Raw genomic sequence first — 22,500 nt, 5'->3', positions numbered from 1 at the left:
CTTCAGGTGAGTGTCAAGTTAGTCTGCATCAGGTGGGTCGTGTCCCCAGAGCTACATGTGTCGACAGAGGGTTATTTATTGGTCGACGTAGTTTGGAGAAAGTTTGAAGCCACATGTACAGAACTGAACAAACCTAGTCATCATCAAGGTGAAGAGAAATAACCTCCGAGGCTCTCTGAGGGAAACTCTTCTCTTCTACTTCATTAGGAAAACCAACGTCTTTGAGTCTGCTGTCGAAGGATGGAAGGTTTCCAACGACTGAGGATCGATCAGTTTTATTTATACAGCGTCAAATAACTACCGTTATCTCATGACACTTTACATGTAGAGCACGTCTAGACCGGACTCTTTATAAGATCAGGGGAGACATGGAGCCCAGACACGACAACCTCTGCCATGCCATTGTATACTGCATAGCAACAGTAACTAAGGGAGGCGGAGCTTGGCAAACAACCAGTTACTAGTGATGATGATGATGATGTTGTTTTAGGAACTGGTATTTTGATGAGCCGTCCTGCGGAGGAGAAGCCTGCGTTGTGATGTACCATCAGCCAACTGCACTTCCTGGTCTGGGCGGGGCTTATCTCTACCAATGGAACGACGACCGCTGCAACATGAAACACAACTTCATCTGCAAATATGAACCAGGTACCATCAGCCAATCAGCTCCACTCTCTGTTAAACAAACCAGGTACCATCAGCCAATCAGCTCCACTCTCTGCTAAACAAACCGGGTACCATCAGTTCTTTCTGCCTTTCGTTCAGAGAGCCATCTTGTGAAGGAACAGGGTGACACACCTAGAGGGCGGGGCACAGGTGAGCAGGAAAGTCCTTTGTGGTGTGGCTACTTTTCATACATCATAGTAAATATCGCAGTAAATGAATCTGACAGTATCTGTTGCTTTATTCCTCCTTCAGTTCATTAAATCCCTGCAGACACCTGAAGGCAGCACGACACATGTTGATAAATCTGCAGCCTCTGATTGGAGGAGTGACTGTGTTTACCTTCATTACATCACCTGGCTGCTACAGAATAACACACACGATCCTCTGACGTTTCCTGTAGGTCAAAGTGTGTGTGTGTGTGTGTGTGTGTCCTCAGAAGAACAGTCTGCAGGCAGTGAGGAGGTTCCCCCTCAGGTCACCATGGCTGGAGCTTCAGGTACAAACTGGCCTCTGACTGACCTCTGATGGACCTCTGATTGGCCTCTGACGGACCTCTGACTGACCTCTGACTGGCCTCTGATGGACCTCTGATTGGCCTCTGACGGACCTCTGACTGACCTCTGACTGGCCTCTGACGGACCTCTGACTGGCCTCTGACTGGCCTCTGACAGACCTCTGACTGACCTCTGACGGACCTCTGATGGACCTCTGATTGGCCTCTGACGGACCTCTGACTGACCTCTGACTGGCCTCTGACGGACCTCTGACGGACCCCTGATTGGCCTCTGACAGACCTCTGACTGGCCTCTGACGGACCTCTGACTGACCTCTGATTGGCCTCTCTGACGGACATCTGATTGGCCTCTGATTGGCCTCTCTGACTGACCTCTGATTGGCCTCTGACTGGCCTTGACGGACCTCTGATGGACCTCTGACTGGCCTTGACGGACCTCTGACTGGCCTCTGATTGGCCTCTCTGACGGACATCTGATTGGCCTCTCTGACTGACCTCTGATTGGCCTCTGACTGGCCTTGACGGACCTCTGATGGACCTCTGACTGGCCTTGACGGACCTCTGACTGGCCTTGACGGACCTCTGACTGGCCTCTGATTGGCCTCTCTGACGGACATCTGATTGGCCTCTCTGACAGACATCTGATTGGCCTCTGACTGGCCTTGACGGACCTCTGACTGGCCTCTGATTGGCCTCTCTGACTGACCTCTGACTGGCCTCTGACTGACCTCTGACCTCTCTGTGTCTCTTCAGGCATGTTACTGGTGTACATTATCATCCCCACAATCCCCCTGCTGCTGCTCATCCTGGTGGCTTCTGGGACATGTTGTTTTCAGATGCTCAGTAGAAGGTAAGACTGAACCACAGAAACTACAAATCCCAGCAGCCTCTGCTCCTGGTGGTAAATCTGCTTACACTGTGACTATTGTTACTGCTGAGCTGTGTGTGTGTGCAGTGCTTACTCAGTGATTATGACGGGTCAAACACTCAGATGTCTTGTTAACAAGAACTGATTTACAGCAGCACCTGGCTCAGTGCCCTGTGTGTGTGTGTGTGTGAGTCAATACCTGGCATGAGTTGAGGTGTTTCTTCCAGCAGACAATCTGCTGAATCTGGTGCTTTTTCCTTCCCGACATTTTCTTTATGTTCAGTGAACCTGCAGCGTGTTCGTATGTCAACTTACTTTATTAGTTTAGTTCATTTATGTATTTTCACAGATACACGGGGGTGGGGATTGTAATTGTAAGTACAAACACAATGCATGCTGGGAAACAGGAAGAGAGACAGTGTAGCCAACGTGTTGCATTAGCCTGGCGGGCTAACAGTCAGTGATGGATGAAATAAACAACAGCCTGAATGTTCTGCACAACGTTCTCCACAGCGTTCTGCACAACGTTCTGCACAATGTTCTGTACAACGCACTGGATTACACCTGTTTGAACTGAAGTTCAGCTGGACCGTGTTGAGCTGGGGTTGGTTCAGGTCTCGGTTTTAGGCCTGTGCAGAACTCTAGTGCAGACTAAACAACCGGACCGAGGCTTTCAGTTCAGGACTTTATGATGAATAAATCTGTGATTTTAAGATAAACTAATAATAAATCATCTGTTAATAAGAGGTCTGTGTAACCATGGTAACACTGATGATGACGATCTCTCCCCGCAGTGCTCCCCGCACCAAGACCGCCATCAACCAATCAAACCTGTGGATCTCCAGGACGCCCAAACCGGACAGCATGGAGGTCTGACACCACCCCGTGACATCACAGCGACATCACACCCGCATCAGCACATCAATGACGGAGGGATGACTTCACCTTGCGGCTCAACCAATCACCATCATCAGGTGGTGTTGACGGGCAGGTGGTGCGTTCAGGAGTGGGCGGAGCTTTGAGAGACGATGATGTCATCACAGAGGCTTTTATTTTTGTGATTTACTGCTGTTTGTTACTGAAGTACACAAAGTACAGCTTGAGTACTGATTCATCACTGATTACTGTGTATTTATACTACACAGTACACACATTACTGCACATTACATTCATATACTCACCTGCATCCATTTACTGTACAGGTACCTCCCTCCCTCCTTTCCTTCCCTCCTACTTGGTGTTGGCTGTGTTCGCCATCCTGCCTTCACTCCCAGCTTTCATTTTCTTAGTCCCTTTTCATGTCCTTCGTCCTTCTTTCCTTCCCTCTGTCCCTCCATCCTTCCTTTAATCTTGTCCATACCTCCTACGTGACTTTCTTACTTCCCCTTTTCCTTCCTATATGTCCTTCTTTCCTTCCTCCATCTTGTGCATACTTTCCCTCCCTCCTTCCTGTCCATATGTCCTTCTTTCCTTCCCTTATCTACTTCCTTTCCTTTCAGTTCCTCCTGTCCTGTCCACTTGCAGATGTTTAAACAACAGGAAACAGGAAGAGAGGAGAGATTAAAGAACGTTGTTTTTTCAGTAAAAGTTAGAAACTGATTGATCCTTTGGTTCCATGAGAACCAGAAACATGAAATATTTTAATCTTTAAATTTAACAACAACAAACTGGACAGACGGAGCTGATGTTGTCAACAAAAGATCACGTACGATCAGTATATAAAGCTGTAATAACTGTTTATTATTAACACTGCTGTATTAACAGTTAATGAAACAGCTGTAATATTAGGCTTGTTTGAGATGATCCAGGCCGACGCCATCTTGCTGAGTGAATTGCATGATGGGTAGTGAATTTGTCCGACTTGCTCTGGATGCTCTCGGTGGCTCTTTTACCTGATAAATGTTGTATTCCTAACAAAGTCAAAGAGGTTCATTTCATAATGTCACATCTGTAACCTCCGGACATGTGGGTGTTGATAACATGCCGATGAAACATCTTTCCGTTTATTCTTTCAGTGTAAAATAAAGTTTTGGTCTGATGTAAATTCTCATGTTACTCACTGCTCTTACAAACCGTGAAAGCAGAATATTACAGAAAGTCTGATTCATTGTTCTTTTCTACTGTCTATCCTTATTTATCTAAAGATTTCATTGATTTATTTTGTTTTCAACCCTTATTTCTTAATATTTATATACTATTTTTTGTTATCAGTGCTCCTGTATTGTGTACTTGTTTGTGCCTGATGTAATATGTATATTTTTTGTTGAATAAAGTTGAATGAAGCTGAAAAAAACATACTTCCGTTATAATTTTTCATCATTATTCCACAGTGTCGCCAACTGCGAGCTGTCCGACTTCAGGCTTTCTGATACCCCCCCGACTGCATGTTGTCTTCAACATGTTCTTGTATCTGCTCATAGCTGCAGTGAGTCTGTTACTACATGTTTATCTACTGAAGAGTCAGAGACATTTTCATCTCCAGCCGACTGATGTAGCTGACTCACTGTTCCACAAGCTACTGTGTTTTCACTGTGTTTCACACCCCAGAATGAGAGATCGGCAGGTTAGCCAAAGTAACCAAGTCGGGCTTAGAGAACTGTTTTCTCTGTATTTGGGTTTGTTCAGGTCTCCAGTCTTTGAACATGACATCAGGTTCAGGTTTCAGATCGGTTTACAGACTTCAGATTAATCCATCGTATAAAAATATTTGACTTCAAAAGAGTTTCAGCCCAGAGGACTGACAGAGATTAACCCTCTTTAATGCAATTGGTTCATTTTTCTCCCTTAAAATCCCGGTGGACCAAAAAATAAACTCCTTAAAAAAAAACTAATTATAATCCATCAATCCTCAATTAAATCTGATTAATGGGAAAATGAATGGGAAATTAGTTTCTAGTTCCTGTCACCGTGGAAACGCCTCCGTTTGCCATCATGTGATTGATCAGTCAAACATCCTAACACTTGGTGTTTGTCATGTGTGTATGTGTGTGTGTGTGCGTGCGTGTGTGTGTGTGTGACGAGTCAGAGAATTCAACCAATCAGCTGCCTCCATTAGACAGAGCAGAGGAGGAGGTAGGGAAGGAGAGGAGGAGGCAGAGAAGGAGAGGAGGAGGCAGGGAAGGAGAGGAGGGGGTAGAGAGGGAAAGGAGGAGGTATAGAAGGAGAGGAGGAGGTAGAGAGGGAGAGGAGGAGGTATAGAAGGAGAGGAGGAGGTAGAGAAGGAGAGGAGAAGGTAGAGAAGGAGAGGAGAAGGTAGGGAAGGAGAGGAGGAGGTATGGAAGGAGAGGAGGAGGTATAGAAGGAGAGGAGGGGGTAGAGAGGGAGAGGAGGAGGTATAGAAGGAGAGGAGGAGGTAGAGAAGGAGAGGAGGGGGTAGAGAGGGAGAGGAGGAGGTATAGAAGGAGAGGAGGAGGTAGAGAAGGAGAGGAGAAGGTAGGGAAGGAGAGGAGGAGGTATGGAAGGAGAGGAGGAGGTAGAGAGGTAGAGGAGGAGGTATGGAAGGAGAGGAGAAGGCAGAGAAGGAGAGACGGAGAGGAGGAGGCAGAGAAGGAGAGGAAGAGGCAGGGAAGGAGAGGAGGAGGTAGAGAAGGAGAGGAGGCAGGGAAGGAGAGAAGGAGGTAGAGAGGGAGAGGAGAAGGCAGAGAAGGAGAGGAGGAGGTAGAGAAGGAGAGGAGGAGGTAGGGAAGGAGAGGAGGAGGTAGAGAGGGAGAAGAGGAGGCAGGGAAGGAGAGGAGGAGGCAGGGAAGGAGAGGAGGGAGTAGAGAGGGAAAGGAGGAGGTAGAGAAGGAGAGGAGAGGGTAGGGAAGGAGAGGAGGGGGTAGAGAGGGAGAGGAGGAGGTATAGAAGGAGAGGAGGAGGTAGGGAAGGAGAGGAGGAGGTAGAGAGGGAGAGGAGGAGGCAGGGAAGGAGAGGAGGGGGTAGAGAGGGAAAGGAGGAGGTATAGAAGGAGAGGAGGAGGTAGAGAAGGAGAGGAGAGGGTAGGGAAGGAGAGGAGGAGGTATGGAAGGAGAGGAGGAGGTAGAGTAGGAGAGAGGAGGCAGAGAAGGAGAGGAGGAGGTAGGGAAGGAGAGGAGGAGGCAGAGAAGGAGAGGAGGAGGCAGGGAAGGAGAGGAGGAGGTAGGGAAGGATATATTTCCATTTCCATGACAACTGAACACCCTCCCTCTCATGTGACAGATCAGCTGACAGCTTCACTAAATGATTTGAGAAACGACAGAAACTGATCGTCACATTTTTATTAAAGCGTCAAACAGAATTTATCTTTCAGAAGAACTCAGAACAGAATTAATTTCACTCACTCAAACTGTGTGTCTGCGTTTGTAGAACCGTCTGAGGTCAGTCAGGAGGTTCTCCAACGTTCTCTGTCTCTACGACTGAAAAACAGCCAAAACGTGTCCTTCTGGGCAGAATGGCGACGTGGTCCGTTTCAGTTTGAGCTTCAGGTTCTGAATCACAAACTTAAAGGTTCAAAGTTCAAAGAAATTAAGCTGGGGCACGCGGCGGCGTGAGTGCGCTCAGTTCAGACGGTGTGAGCGCGCTCAGTTCAGACGGTCAGGTAGTGAGGACCTGCTGAACGGCGTCCGTCTCGTCAATCTCCTCGGCGTCGACAGCTACCACCGTCTCTTCCTGTTTGTAAGTCAGAGCGGGCATCATGTCATCATCAAACAGGATGGGCGGGGCTTCCTCTGCGGGCGCTGTCCCCACGCCATGCATGCGCTTCCTGTGCTGCTGCAGGTTCCCGCGGCGGTTGAAACGGGCGGTGCAGAGGTCGCAGGTGAACGGCCGCTCCCCGGTATGGATGATCACGTGTCTGGCGAGCTGCGAGCGGCACTTCTTGTCTTTGCCGCAGATGTGGCAGATGAAGCTCTGCGGTGGCCGCGCTCCGTTGGCGTGGACGACCTCGCGGTGCCTCTTCAGGTGGCTGAGGCGTCTAAAAGTGCGGCTGCAGAAGTCGCAGCCGTATGGTCGGATCTCGCTGTGGATCAGCGAGTGACTTGCTAGCAGAGACTTGAACTTGAAAACTTTACTGCAAATCGGACACGGGAATGCCTTCGCCACCGCCATGCTCTTGCTGCGTGCGGCGGCGTGCGGTGCCTCGTTCACTTTGACCCTAAGGTGGACGCGTACGTGGTGCTGTTTCAGGCAGGTGGCACGCTGGAAGCTGCGCAGACAGACGCCGCAGCGGTGAGGCTTGTCCCCTGAGTGGATGCGGGAGTGAGCAGCGAGGAGGGCTTCAGACTTCAGCCGCTTCCCGCAGACGACGCAGGCGAACGGTGCGTCAGGCGTCTGGTTGTCGTCGCTGTTCACTCGGTTGGCGTGGACCAGGATCTTGTGCCGTTTGAGCTGGTACTGACGGCCGAACTTGCGGCCGCAGATGTCGCAGAGGTGTGGCCTCTCTCCGGTGTGAGTCTGGAAGTGAACAGCAAGCTGCGACCGGCATTTAAACTCTTTGCCGCAGTAGTCGCAGAGCAGCGAGCTCGACTGCTGAGGCTCCGCGGCACCGTCGACGTGGACGATCTTCTTGTGGTGCTCCAGGTCATTGGTCCTCATGTAGGCTTTGGGGCAGAGGTCGCAGCGGTGAGGTTTAACCCCCGAGTGGATGACTTCGTGTGTTTTCAGCCGGGACCTGCAGCTGAAGGTTTTGCCGCAGACCGCACACAGCCAGGCCTGCACCTCGCGCTGCTTCTCCAGCTTGGTGACCCCGTTGGGGTGCAGCCGGCTCAGGTGGTGCTGCAGGTTGTCGCGGCGGTTGAAGCGCAGGTTGCACAGGTGGCAGGCGAACGGCTTCTTCCCCGTGTGGATAAAGGAGTGTCGGGCCAGACTCGACTTATTCTTCATCACTTTCCCACAAACGTCACACATGGTGCTGTCGGGCTCCAGCTTCACCACACGAAGAGGTGCATGCTGGGACTCTGAGTCCAGCTGGACGTCCTGGAGAGCCGAGGGAGACGGGTGAGAGTCGACATCTGGGGGGGTAATACATATATAAATAAATAAAATAATTAAATAAATCATTTAAAACTAAAGCTAGAAATACATAAAAACTAAATTAAAAATGACTTAGACTAAATAGAATCATATTTTAAACTCTAATATCAATTTTCTCCCCACTGGCCAGAAATTAAAATATACAGTGCATCCGGAAAGTATTCACGGCGCTTCACTTTTTCCACATTTTGTTATGTTACACCCTTATTCCAAAATGGATTAAATTAATTTTTTTCCTCAAAATTCTACACACAACACCCCATAATGACAATGTGAAAAAAGTTTTTTTGAAATTTTTGCAAATTTATTAAAAATAAAAAACTAAGAAATCACATGTACATAAGTATTCACAGCCTTTGCCATGAAGCTCAAAATTGAGCTCAGGTGCATCCTGTTTCCACTGATCATCCTTGAGATGTTTCTGCAGCTTAATTGGAGTCCACCTGTGGTAAATTCAGTTGATTGGACATGATTTGGAAAGGCACACACCTGTCTATATAAGGTCCCACAGTTGACAGTGCATGTCAGAGCACAAACCAAGCATGAAGTCAAAGGAATTGTCTGTAGACCTCCGAGACAGGATTGTCTCGAGGCACAAATCTGGGGAAGGTTACAGAAAAATTTCTGCTGCTTTGAAGGTCCCAATGAGCACAGTGGCCTCCATCATCCGTAAGTGGAAGAAGTTCGGAACCACCAGGACTCTTCCTAGAGCTGGCCGGCCATCTAAACTGAGTAATCGGGGGAGAAGGGCCTTAGTCAGGGAGGTGACCAAGAACCCGATGGTCACTCTGTCAGAGCTCCAGAGTTCCTCTGTGGAGAGAGGAGAACCTTCCAGAAGGACAACCATCTCTGCAGCAATCCACCAATCAGGCCTGTATGGTAGAGTGGCCAGACGGAAGCCACTCCTTACTAAAAGGCACATAGCAGCCCGCCTGGAGTTTGCCAAAAGGCACCTGAAGGACTCTCAGACCATGAGAAACAAAATTCTCTGGTCTGATGAGACAAAGATTGAACTCTTTGGTGTGAATGCCAGGCGTCACGTTTGGAGGAAACCAGGCACCGCTCATCACCAGGCCAATACCATCCCTACAGTGAAGCATGGTGGTGGCAGCATCATGCTGTGGGGATGTTTTTCAGCGGCAGGAACTGGGAGACTAGTCAGGATAGAGGGAAAGATGAATGCAGCAAAGTACAGAGACATCCTGGATGAAAACCTGCTCCAGAGCGCTCTTGACCTCAGACTGGGGGACGGTTTATCTTTCAGCAGGACAACGACCCTAAGCACACAGCCAAGATATCAAAGGAGTGGCTTCAGGACAACTCTGTGAATGTCCTTGAGTGGCCCAGCCAGAGCCCAGACTTGAATCCGATTGAACATCTCTGGAGAGATCTGAAAATGGCTGTGCACCGACGCTTCCCATCCAACCTGATGGAGCTTGAGAGGTGCTGCAAAGAGGAATGGGTGAAACTGCCCAAAGATAGGTGTGCCAAGCTTGTGGCATCATATTCAAAAAGACTTGAGGCTGTAATTGCTGCCAAAGGTGCATCAACAAAGTATTGAGCAAAGGCTGTGAATACTTATGTACATGTGATTTCTCAGGTTTTTTATTTTTAATAAATTTGCAAAAATCTCAAATAAACTTTTTTCACGTTGTCATTATGGGGTGTTGTGTGTAGAATTTTGAGGAAAAAAATGAATTTAATCCATTTTGGTATAAGGCTGCAACATAACAAAATGTGGAAAAAGTGAAGCGCTGTGAATACTTTCCGGATGCACTGTACATCATTATTATAACTATCATTACTGTTGTTGTTGTTGTTTCTGGCCCTTGCCTGATGTAAACAACATCTTGAATCGTGAGACAGTCCACAGATTTGGCAGGAATCAGAACAATAAATGAAATGCAGGCTGTCTGATGCGTATTTTCTGGTTCTTCTTTTAGTGCCGGACACTAAACTTTAAACAGCCAGAAGTTATCGCAGCTGATTAGCTCCCCACGGCTGGCTACATGGCTAGCTAGCCACAAGTACCTCAGAGAAGTGTTTCACAGGACTAGACTGCTACTTGAGAGGGGACCCTCTGGTGGTCCCCGCCTGCAAACTGTACAAAACAGACCACAGTCACTGTTTTCCACTCAGGAGTGTTGTCGTAGAAAGCCCTCTTTCTCTGTAGACTTGTATGTTTCTTCGAGAACCGTTAAGAACGCCATCGTTCAGTGTGTCTGATGACGGTCGAATGACTCGAGGGTCAGATCAACCAACATGCAGTAACTTACACCAGCCTGGGCCATCGGTTATCTTAGACCCTGCATGGACATGAAACTTTCGTCCTCACTTACCTCCCTCAGGTGGAGTCCACGTGGGATCACCTGTGTCCTCCTCCATCACCTCCTCCTCTTCCTCCTCCTCCTCCTCCTCTTCCTCCTGTTGGAGATCAGTATCAGGTGATACACGGCGGCGGCAGCGTTGACCTAGACTTTGTTTGGCGGTTTTGGAGCTCTGAGGAGGGGGTTTCCTCTGGGACCTGGACCGGGTGGGTTTGGGGGAGGCTTTGATGGCAGGTTGGATGGGTCTGGTTCTGGTCCGGTTGGTGGTACAGTGCTGCAGCAGAGCACCACCATCTGGTCCATCAGGTCTGACTGCAAAACACTGCAGCAGCATCGCAGACGAACCTGCAGAGAGAGAGACCGGGTCTAAAACCACCACCTCGTTCAAGTCTGCAAGTCCAGATTCAAGTATCATCAGAAACCACCTCATGTCTGAACAAACCCACAGTAAAGTCCTGTGTATATTCAATTCAACTTTATTTATATAGCGCCAAATCCCAACAGAAGTACACACACACACACACACACAAACAAACAAACAAACTACGGTGGCTCTGAGAGCTGAACGCACTGCAACTTCAGAAAACATCACATGCACGAAGTGAGCAAACAACCGAACACAGAACTTCAGACTGACATTGTTTACAGGGGACACTAAAAAGTGATGTGTGAGTGATATGGTGAGACAACGAGCGTGTCCCAGTCGTGTGCATCACTTTCTAGTGTCCCCTGGCTTCTATTGTATTGTCTGTAACTTTAACATGAGCTGAACTGTGATCAGTCTCGTCTCTGCTGCCACCTTGTGTCGGAAATATGTCACTGCAATCAGTTCTGTTTCATGAGCCACTGTCGTCTTATTATAGTTTTTCACAACCACTAAACCACATTCTCTGGACCAGATCCTCAGAGCCCTGAACACTCTCACCCTCTAACACACATCCTGTGACGCTCTGGTGTTGTGAGGAGCTGAACACAGCTACAACACAGTCGTCATCGACTCATCGACTCAGTGTTCACAAAGCAGCTGAACAGAATATGAGCAGGTTCAGAGTGTACAGGCGGAGTCCGCCACGCCAGACTGATACTGAGGCAGAATGAAGCTTTCTAACATTTTACAGTGTATAATAATTTGCAGTGTTGAATACTGCAGACATTCAATACTACAGTACTTGCAGTACTTACAGGATACAATGTGCTCACTGTGAATACGTGTAATATGCATTTCTGACATCTTCTCCATGTGTGACATGTAGTGACTCCCCAGCCCTGTTTGATCCTGAAGACTGAATGTTGGTTTTTCACACAAGAACATATAATAAAACCTGTTTACTTCAAACTGCTGGTGATTCTGAGTACTTCACTTTGTCCTCACAATAACAACATGTTACCACATGAAGCTCTGAGTGCAGGTGTGTCTCACCTGTGTCTCTCCAGCTGAGCTGCTGAGTCAGCAGGTCCACCTGGACCGCAGCATCCCTCCTCTCTGCGGACTCGCTCTGACAGCCCACCTCCTTCTTCTCCTCCTCTGGACTCTCCCACTGGCAGCCCACCTCCCTTCTCCTCTCCTCCACCTCTTCCTCTCCTTCATCTCTCAGCAGGAAGACACAGAGCTGTTCTCCTCCTCCAGGAGGCTCCAGGAGTCCAGACGACATCTTTCAAACAGGACCTGAACACCAACAGAAGACACATCACATCTTGATCAACAGATGCCCAAACAGGCTCACAAGGCAGTCATGGAGAGTATTCTGTCTAACCCTGCCTGCCTGCCTGTCTCTGTCTGTCTGTCTGTCTGCCTGCCTGCCTGCCTGCCTGCCTGTCTGTCTGTCTGCCTGTGTGTCTGCAGCAACTGAACACAGTAACATTTCCTCTAACCGCTCTGTTTAATCTCCCATCACATGCTAACTTTAGCACAATGCTAACTTCAGCTAACTACCCCCCCGCCCCCTCCCGACAGATGAAATAAAGGTGTCCGTTTTACCCGCGAGCTGAGCGGCTCAGACTGACTTTGGAAGTTTTAATGTTCAGGAAAGATTTAACTTCAGACAGAAAAACACCAAAACACCGCCGGACGGCAGGCCGCACCGGAAACACTTCTTCTTCTTCTGTTCCTCATTAGTTTCCGGCAGGATGTACTGAGGCGGGTTGATGCTGCCCCCACAGGCCACAGCACACAATGCAACTCATTTCTATTTAATTCAGACAATGTGAATATAAATATAAATACAATTGTAGTATTAGGACTGTAACTAAAGATTATTGTATCAAGGTGTATAAAATATAAGAAAAGAGTGTGAAATGTTATAAGTCATTTTATCCAACCAACAGTTCAAAACCAAAGATATTCAGTTTACTGTGAAATAAAACAGAGAAAAGAAGAAAATATTTACATTTTAGAAGCTGGAACAAGACTTTCAGGCATTTGTGCTTAAAAACTTACTTGAGTGATAAATGATCAATCTATTATTAAAATTGTTACTAATTAATTTCATGTTGATGGCCTAATCGATTAATCTCCTGATCATTTGAGCATCAAAAGTCTGTTGTTATTATTATTTATGTTTTGGGGCTTTTTTATTAAATAATACTATAAAAAGTTTACTGAAGATGAAGAGAACAACATTTCAATGTATTTCAATTTAAACATTCAAATTCAACATAAATGCTGAATGCACATTCTTTCCAGTTTGTCATGAAAAGAATAAAATCTCGACTTGGTGTCACATTCTGCTTAATGCTTACAGGCCTTCTGCTTCTGTGTCAGTTACAGTGACGGACACATGAAACCATGACGTCAACTCTACTCACGAGTGTGACCATTTTTAAATCTAGTCAAATTAAATAAAAGACGACTAAAGGAAGTGACACATCGCACGTATGGGGACTGTAGTCTCTTCCCATTGGCTCCCCCGGAATGAGGTGGACCCTTCTTCACCTGACATTTGCAGGTCAGCATGTTAGTCACAATACTAGCATTCCAGCTGATCCACCGACAGTCTCCACGTTCGGCCACCGCCCCCTGGTGGCACAAATGAGAACTGTTGTAGTTCTTGATCTCAGCGCTTGATTTGATTGCCTGCCTTGGTGACACACACACACACACACACACACACACACACAGTGACACATCAGTGAGTCGACAGACTCCAGTTGAAGAGTGTATACAGATTTTATTTGTAGTATTTTGGAATCATACAACATAAATAAAAGTTTTCATTACAATAATGTTCTCATCAGCACCAGAGCCTTACATCAACAGGGTTCAATCTAAACCACGACCATACAGATTAGATTAACCCAGAGCTGTATATAACAGGTTAGGTTGTGTCCTGGTCTCACCGTAGTTCTGATGGTGGAACATTAAAATCCTGACATGAAGTCTGACATGATTGTCTCTCTCTCTGTGTGCTTCACAAGAACGACAACAACAACATCGACACTGAGAACAACTGAAGGAATAAATATTCTTCTTCGTGCTTCCTCCGCCTCTATTTACATTATTAACAGAAACTAAACCACCAGCCGGCATCATCCAGCTGCTGAGGAGAAAACAAACAGAAACCACAACCTGAAGGGGACCAGGGTTCAAACCGAAGACCATGTGGTCGGATGTTTCCGGTCCAGTTAGTCTTTTAATCTGCAGCAGTAAAGATCAAACACCAACGAAGAAGACAGACAGATGGACGGACAGTGACTCTCAACATAAACGTTTGAATGTCTTTATAAATCTTTATGTTTCTCCGTGGAAAGACAAATAACACAGATAATGACAAAATAATCTCAACTCAAGGTTTTCCAGTGCTCTTGATCGCATCACACAGTCCTCGTCAACAGACTGAGTTTGCACGGTTGCCATAGAAATGTAGATGTAAATGTAGATGTGGGTGAAAACTCTGGAACAAACACAAGTAAGTGGACCTTGAGTTGAGGTTGTTTTGTCAGGACAAGAATGAACCGTTGAACTCAACACAGATGATGTTTATTCAGGATGTAAATCATGGCTGCAACTGATTGTTCTGATTATTAATTAGTCTCTCGTTTAGTTGTTCAAATATTCAATGAATCTTTTGGTCTTCATGGTTCCAGCTTCTATATCTCCAAATGTGTGATAGTGACCAAACGTTCTGTGTTCTCATTACAAACCATATTTCATCAGCAGCACCTTTAACCTCTGATGACACTCAGCTGTTTCTTCATGAAGCTGAACATCAACCAGAATCGTCTCAGCGCCATGAAACCATCGACGTGTCCTACAACAGACTGTTCTCTTAGCCCCGCCCCCAGTTACTGTTGCTAAGTGTACAGTGATAACAGTGCAGATTTACCATCAAAATTCACAGTAATTTATGAAACAATGGGCCCTTGATTTCACACAGAAGTAAACAAAAGCAGCAGCTGTTGATTTGACAGAAACTGTCACTAACAGATGTAATCAGCTGTAGCTAGCTGGCTAAGTAAGCTAACAATGTTTCCAGCTAACTTGTTTTAACAGGAGAACCCTGTTACAGGGTCTTACAGACTCACTGTTACTGTTGCTGTTGCTTCACATGATTTGTACACTTTGTGTCTCGTGCATGCTGATTTGCTGCATTTTGCTTTAGTTGTCGTTGTTGTTTGTATTTCTTAACCTGTCACTTCATTGGTTTCAGAACATCTTGATGAAGGTCTGCAGTTGACAATTTGCCCGCTGGCTAACACTGGCACATGTTGATAAATTGCCCTCATAAATAAAGAAATGAAATGCACTTGTGGGGTACATAGATGATATTATGCTAACAGACTGAGGCTAAAGCTAACAGGTCCCAGGTAAAAAGTCATCAGCTAATGATATGCTAAACTCTCATTCTTGGAAGTGACACTAGGTGTTAGCCAGACATGCTAGCATTAGCAGCGTACATTAGAGCAGACAAACACTACTCACTGCTGTTAAACTATGATTGGACAATCACTGTCTGGGGGCGGGGTGAACGTTCTGTTGATCAACTGATTAATCGTTCAAACCTGACGATGATTCTGAGCTCTGATGTCATGTTGCTCCACGACCAATCAGATGTGACGTCGTGGTTTACAATCTGAAACTCCCTCTGATCATTTATTTGACTTCTCATCCTCCTGCTGGGAGCCAGAAGACAGATTTTACATCCCATCATGCTCAGTAAAGAACCAGTAAATCCTCTGGGCTTCCATCACTGACTACCTTTTAGTACCCTTTAATTCTTAAATGCCTTTTTCTGCATAATCTGCCAGATCCTTCATCATAACTATGAAATCTAATTATGAGATAAATGTTTTTTCTTTATGCAATGCACTTCAGTATAACTTTAAGGTGGGTGTATCACCTGCTTTAAACTATTTGGCAAAATATGGCCGTATGTTTTGGAAAATGACTGACTGAAGGTTTCACTGACACAAAGAAACAGGAAGTAAGAGGCATTGAGCTTGAGTGCATCAGGACAGATTTCTTGTTGACAGGTGAGTTCAGGTAGATCCTGTGAGTCTGATGCGCCACACGGATGTAAACAACAAAAACCAGGAGCACGGACGTGTTGAAGCTTGTTTTGGTTCCTTTAGTTTCATCAATACGACAAAAACAATCATAAAAAAACTGGTTCAACACAACAAAGTAACACATGTTCAGTGTGGCAGTGCAAAAACATCCCCCCCTCTTCTGTCAGTCCTCCTTCCTCCTCTTCACCTTCAGTCAGTAGTAGACCTCCTCTGCCTCCTCTGCCTCCTCTGCCTCCTGTCAGACTGTGAGCAGCATTATCACTGAATGAGGAGGAGGAGGATGAAGGAGTGTCTCTTGTTGAGGCTAAGCAGAGTTGAGATACTCCAGAGCAACTTCATAACAGAACTTATACTGTTCCTGTAGACAGGCAGAGGTCAGAGGTCAGAGGTCATCAAAAGTCAGGATTTCACTTCCAGCATTTCAAAATAAAAACTATATAATACTAATAATAATTACTGTTATAATAATAAAATGATCAAAACATAATAAATACAGAAAATAATAATACAAATCCATTCATAAGAATAACATCAAGTATAAATACATACAATAATAAAATAATATAATAAATAAAATATGAAATATATAAAAATGAATATTTATAACATGATTAATTTATATATACTATATATTTATGAAGAAATAATGTTGAGATAAAAGTGTGTGTGTGTGTTAGTTACCAGCAGATCCACCATGTTTGGTTTGTTGTTTCTCAGCGTTTTAACAGCGTGAAAGACGTCGACGCATCGCTGCTGTCGCAACATTTCACACACGATACTGATACTGCAGAAAACCCCACTGCGACCTCCTCCATTCCTGAGGAGGAGAGAAGAGAGGAGGAGAGGAGAGGAGGAGAGGAGAGGAGGAGAGGAGAGGAGAGGAGAGGAGGAGTTAGAAAGATTACAATCACAATGAAGTTCCACTTTCTCACCACAAGATGGAGACAAAACACCACTAATGAACTCTTCAGTACTATTTGTACTTGCAGTATCAGTAGTAGTAGTATTAGTGGCTGCAGTACTGCGTTTTTGTGTACTCTTACAGGCAGTGGACCACGGTGCGTCCCTCTCCTCCGTCATACTCCTCCTGCCATTTGTCCACCTGGTGAACCAGTTTGAGGAAAGAGCGCTTGGAGACAGGCGTGTCCCGGTACATCGGCCAGCCCAGGAACTGGAACTGCTGCACCATGCGGTACCCGTCCTGCGGCTGGGGGACACAGGGAGGACAGGACAGTCAAAACAAGCTCACCTTAGCGGCAGGGAAGGGTGGAGAAATTAAACACACCCAAAGTAAAATCCTGTAGGGGAGGAAGAAGAGCAGAAAGGAAGATAAAATTAAACACACTCTAACCTCAACCCTGGATGGAAGGAAGGAAGGAAGGAAGGTGAGGAAGGAAAGGACGTACAGAAAGGGAAGGAAATGAGGAGGAACGGAGAGGAGAGGAAAGAAGGAGGTACAGAAAGGAAAGGAGGAGGTAAGTCACAAATGTAAGAAGGGAAGGAAGTAAAGCAAGTGGTAGGGAAGGAAAGGAGGAAAAGGAAAGAAAAAGAAAAGAGCACGGTGAAGGAAAGACGGAAGCACAGAAAGAAAGGGGGAGGTAGAAGCAGAAAGAAGAAGAAATAGGCAAGGAAAAGAAAGGAGTGAAATAAGGAAAGAAGGAGGTAAGAAAGGTAAACAGAAGGGGGGAAGGCAATGGGGGGTATAAAGAACATAAATGTGAGCAGACAGGGAGGAGAAAGGGTTCAAATCAAACGCACTGAGAGCTAAATCCGACCTGCCATAGCGAGGCGGGTGGGGAGGGGAGTCTGGATCAAACACAGACGAAATGTTGTGAGACGCAGGGAGGAAATGAGGCACAAATCAAACGCAGCAAAACCTAAACTCTGCCCGACGGGAGGTGAGGAGGTTTAAATCAAACACATTCTGATCTAAATTTGGTGAAACAGGAAAGAAATGGAGGTTTGGATCAAACACAAGCACAGCTGAACTTTATCAGACAGAAATCAAACACACACTGAATACCTGAGGATGTAAAGGGGGTCAAAATCAAACAACCCAGGACTGAAAGAGGTGGATTCTGTCGGCTAACACTGAGGGCTAACACCTGTCTCTCTGTAGACAAGTTCCAGGTTCTCAGAAAGTCTTTGTTACTAATGACACAGTGGCCGTTAAGTGAACGGCAGTCAGCATCCTGACGCTCGTACCCGCAGTCTGTAGACAAGCCAAAACAGTGAAGTGATACCAGACTGATTTACTGTCATTTATATCATATTTACAATAACATTACTATCTGTAATGTTCCTATATTTTATTTGGACCATTGGCTCTGCATCACTCTTGGCTAGTAGAAAGCAATCATTAGTTATATACCTTTGCTTTACATACATCAGTTAGTATCATGGATCACATTAGCTGGTAAACAGATCCACTCAGATAGTATTTCGCTAGCGATAACGTTTGCAAGCAAGCAAACTGAAGTTAGCCAGCTAATTGTAACTTAGCTATGCTGCATGGATCTGCGGTTGGTTAGCTGATCAAGTAATTCGCAAATGGCAAGCGAGCCGATTTACCAGCCAGATCAGCCCCGGGAGTCTGGATGAATTCGCTGATGTGATCCACTCACATTGGCAATAAATATAACGATTAATACATGTTATTACATATAGTACCTTTAAGCGTCAACTTCTGGCATCTGCTAGGATCAACTAGCATCTACTGCAGATAAACTAGTATTAGCTAACATCAACTAGCATTAACTAACATCAACAACACCTAATTCGCTAATATTAGCATGCTCTGAAAAGCAGGTGTAAATATGCAAGAAGAAAAAAAACTTTTATTCTTAAGAAATGTGAATGTCAGAAGACAGATTGAATGCACGCTAAAGATATGTATCTGTTATCAACAAATAAACATAATATATATATATACATATATAAAACTAAAGACTTAATGTAGAAAATACAGCAATAATTACCAATGAACACAATATGTGGTAATTTTCTAACAGCTGACAGTGGACGTTCGTTGTATAATCTGTAATCTGTACAATAATTCACCAGTGCAATACATATATGTACATACATATACATTGTTATTGTATATATTTTTGTACTTTTATTTTCACTTAAATATTGTAAATGTGTATATTTTTTATTTTCTATTTCTTATTTTTATATTTTGTACATACGTTTAGTTCTAAATTTATGCTAATTTCTACTCTTGAATGGGAGCACCGGTACTGTACAATTTCCCCCCGGGGATCAATAAAGTAATTCTGATTCTGATTCTGATTAAACTTGAACTTGACGATCAGTGAAATCACTTCAGGCTGCAGCTGTTCTGTCTTTTAATCGGACATTTGTGTTTGGATGAATTTTACTCAGTTTCATTCTATAGTGAAACACCAGCTGGATCTGCTGCACTAACATCAACTAATAACTTGGGGTTAAAGTTTGGGACGAAGGTGAAGATGAGCTCAAAGAAACACAAACTAACAAAAGACGTTTCAGTTTGACAGTCAGGAAGGAGCAGAAACCAGACAACACACTGGACCACTCCTCAGTGACCTCTGGACCACCGCTCAGTTACCTCTGGACCAGTGACCTCTGGACCAGTGACCTCTGGACCACTGCTCAGTGACCTCTGGACCACTGCTCAGTTACCTCTGGATCAGTGACCTCTGGACCAGTGACCTCAGGACCACTGCTCAGTTACCTCTGGATCAGTGACCTCTGGACCACCGCTCAGTGACCTCTGGATCAGTGACCTCTGGACCACCGCTCAGTGACCTCTCGACCACTGCTTAGTGACCACTGGACCACAACTCAGTGACCTCTAGAGCTCTGCAGGTACCAAAACAAACATGGACGCCAACCGGCAGCTTGTTTATATGCAGCAACATTTGAGCTGAAAAGACCAAAAAAAGGAGGAAAAAAGCTCAGAGTTTGGCAAAATCCTGGATAGAGGTATGCAGGAGAACTGGAGCGGAGTCAACTTTGTAATATAAACTTAACTTCACGTAAAGCTGTTTATTTACAGGTACATATCCCTCGGCGACACACAAGTGACATCATCATCGGCTGCCGACGTCAGTCGCAAATATCAAACATGTTTAAAAAACCTTTCTGAGAGCAACCAGCAGCGACTTCAGATTAGACTCTTTACATATCACACTCACCAGACCGGGTCCCATCAGTCGCCTCAAATCAGATTAATCATCAGAGACAGTCCTGATGTGTGTCCCCGTCTTTAGGCGGTGTTAGTCATAGTAACGTAAACCATAAAGGGAGGTGACAGAGGTTAAAAGAAACGCACCCTGGCTGTGTTGTAGATCCTGAAGATGCGGCTGATGACGTCCTCCTCCAGATCTGCAGAAACAAACTCCACCTGCAGGGAGCCGAGACGATGGAGGCCATTCTCCGGCCAGTACTGAGGACACAGCTGACACACAGACAGGCAGGCAGACAGACAGGTTGATTTCCTTCTTTTCAGTCAATTCAATTCAACTTTATTTATATAGCGCCAAATCACAACAGAAGTCATCTCATGACACTTTACAGATAGAGCAGGTCTAGACCGACTCTTTATAATGTTATTACAGAGACCAACAGTTCACCAGGAGAAGCACTATAGAGAAAGCAGCCAGGGAAAAGCTGTGGAAAGTTTCCAGTAAGTAGATGTAATGCTGGGAATGTTTGTTCACTTAAATCTGTTGTATGGAAATGTAAACGGGAAACTGCTCAGAATCTAAATATATATTTCATTGTTGAGATGATCAGGTATTAGAAATGTAGAATACTGTTGTTATTTTACAGATGAAAAATATTTCTGTTCATTTTCAGGGTTTTACACTTTTCATCTTTCCATCACAGCGTTGTTCACGTGTTTATATGTGTGTGTGGCCCTGTATTACTCATCTTGTGGGGACAAAACACAAGTCCTCATAATGTAAATCATTCGATTTCAGGCTGAAGACTTGGTTTAAGGTTCAGGGTTAGGTTTATGGGGTTAAGGTTAGTCTCCAGGAAATCAATGTAAGTGTAATGTAATGTCCTCTGAAGTGATGGAAACACGACTGTGTTGTGCAGTGTGTGTGTGTGTTTACCTGTGCGGGGTCGACGTCGTTCAGCATGACGATGGACGTACAGTGGTAGTCGAGGACCAGACGCCAGAAGTCTTTCACTGTGTTGGGCAAAGGATGCTGGGTAACGATGAACGCCGATGGCTGCTTGTAGCTCTGCAACAGTTAACACGCCCATATATGGTCACGCAGCAGGACATGACATCACACAGGTGAACAAATAGACATCCACAACTAGATACTTTTTCTCTCTCTGAGCTTTAATGTGAAAGGAGCTTTCAACTCACACTCACACACACACATACACACACTCTGCGGTCAGGTATTTGGTTTCCACGACGACAGTTGTTTATTGGTGACATTGTAGGGCAGGATGTTCAGGACAATACTGAGTGTTTCTAAACCCTCCATTAACCCGCTGTCTCTCAAACGTAATACAGTATTGTCAAAGCACTGTACGAATAATGTATGTTGACAATTACTATATAAAGAAATCCATACATATACATTTACTGCATGTATATACATTTACTGCATGTACATACACATTTTGAACAGTGTAGGAAATTTCAACAGCACTCTCTCTCTCTCTCTCTGGCATTTAAAGGGACAGTTATCTTATTTTCATAATCTATCATTTTTGGTGTGTTACTATCATGACAATCAGTATCTCAGTGATCCAGTGACAGCTGTCTGTACATCCAGCTGCTAACAGCTGCTTCAGCTACTTTTAATGGAGACAATGTGAACAAATATAGACCAAAGAAACCAGTTGTAGCCCACAGCTAACTCACTGTCCTCTAAAACAACAAACGTAAGACAATCAAAAATAACAGGAGAGACAAATCCATTAATATTAATTTATTTATGTTTCACTATGAATCATTTTTTTTAGAATTACTCTCAAATTTAAATGTGAACATCTGTGAACCTCCATCTACTGAGAAGATCATGTGATGCATTGGAAAGCGCCAGAACAGCCACTAAATGGTGGTGGTGTGTGTGTGCGTTACGTACGTCCATCAGCGCAGCGTTGATGTAGTTGGAGCTCTCCCCGTCGATGGTGATGAGGAACGGCAGGCAGCGATCCGGAGGCAACACGTCCATGCAACGGTTCTTCTCGTGGTTTCTAGGCAACAGAGCGATGCTGCAGTCCTCCACTCGCAGCGTGGGCGTCACCATGTTCAGAGTCTGAGCACGCACACGCCCACATTATTACTAATAAATATCAATATCAATACCATCACTGATACCAACAACAATCAACTCAGATGTAAACACAAACACTCCATCAGTTTCAATAATAAATAATACTAATGATGGGAACACTTTATAATAAGGAACCATTTATTAAGTGACGATAATGGAAGTATTAATGGTTAATAGTTAACAAATGCTTTATAAATCAGTTATGAGAGAAGAACTTGCTTTCTCTGTTTAGCTATATAACATTTACAACTGCAGAATCGACATTCATGACCCCTTATTAATGGTTTATTAACATTTATAACTGCAGGATTGACGTTCATTACCCTTGATTAATGGTTT

At 45.0% G+C, this 22,500-nt stretch overlaps 3 protein-coding genes across 3 annotated transcripts in view; 1 reads left to right on the top strand and 2 right to left on the bottom strand.

Annotated features, from left to right (window-relative positions):
- chodl (chondrolectin) overlaps positions 1-2,924 on the top strand; it is a 5,722-nt gene extending 2,798 nt beyond the window's left edge. The window contains exons 3-8 of the mRNA XM_070927885.1: positions 1-6; positions 491-648; positions 766-828; positions 1,106-1,162; positions 1,934-2,030; positions 2,843-2,924. The exon at positions 1-6 is cut by the window's left edge and continues 176 nt beyond it. Of these exons, the coding sequence (XP_070783986.1) occupies positions 1-6; positions 491-648; positions 766-828; positions 1,106-1,162; positions 1,934-2,030; positions 2,843-2,924 (463 nt within the window). The remainder of the gene's footprint in view (positions 7-490; positions 649-765; positions 829-1,105; positions 1,163-1,933; positions 2,031-2,842) is intronic.
- Positions 2,925-6,268: 3,344 nt separating this feature from the next.
- On the bottom strand, positions 6,269-11,854 carry LOC139304045 (zinc finger protein ZFP2-like). The gene is made up of 3 exons (XM_070927881.1): positions 11,784-11,854; positions 10,376-10,708; positions 6,269-8,014 (listed from the first exon to the last, which is right to left on the bottom strand). The coding sequence occupies exons 2-3, from the start codon at positions 10,695-10,697 to the stop codon at positions 6,600-6,602; spliced, it is 1,737 nt and encodes a 578-aa protein (XP_070783982.1). The 5' UTR covers positions 10,698-10,708; positions 11,784-11,854; the 3' UTR covers positions 6,269-6,599.
- A 4,064-nt stretch (positions 11,855-15,918) lies between these two features.
- LOC139304040 (receptor-type tyrosine-protein phosphatase mu-like) overlaps positions 15,919-22,500 on the bottom strand; it is a 130,824-nt gene continuing 124,242 nt past the window's right edge. The window contains exons 33-38 of the mRNA XM_070927876.1: positions 21,970-22,143; positions 20,977-21,108; positions 20,187-20,312; positions 16,912-17,075; positions 16,550-16,685; positions 15,919-16,226 (exon numbers count right to left, since the gene is read on the bottom strand). Coding sequence (XP_070783977.1) covers positions 16,173-16,226; positions 16,550-16,685; positions 16,912-17,075; positions 20,187-20,312; positions 20,977-21,108; positions 21,970-22,143 — 786 coding nt within the window. The 3' untranslated portion in view covers positions 15,919-16,172. The remainder of the gene's footprint in view (positions 16,227-16,549; positions 16,686-16,911; positions 17,076-20,186; positions 20,313-20,976; positions 21,109-21,969; positions 22,144-22,500) is intronic.

This window comes from Enoplosus armatus, chromosome 21 (genome assembly GCF_043641665.1).
Source record: "Enoplosus armatus isolate fEnoArm2 chromosome 21, fEnoArm2.hap1, whole genome shotgun sequence".
In the NCBI taxonomy this organism is placed as follows: Eukaryota; Metazoa; Chordata; class Actinopteri; order Centrarchiformes; family Enoplosidae; genus Enoplosus; species Enoplosus armatus.
Note: the sequence above shows the minus strand (reverse complement) of the source record. Positions and strands in the feature narration are given on the sequence as shown.

What these genes read in the sequence shown, in the direction of transcription:
- LOC139304045 (XM_070927881.1), bottom strand. Translation starts at nt 10,697, where the DNA reads ATGCTGCTGCAGTGTTTTGCAGTCAGACCTGATGGACCAGATGGTGGT. An exon ending in GTGGACTCCACCTGAGGGAG is followed by an intron (nt 8,015 to 10,375) that starts GTAAGTGAGGAC and finishes TTACCCCCCCAG; the next exon opens with ATGTCGACTCTCACCCGTCT.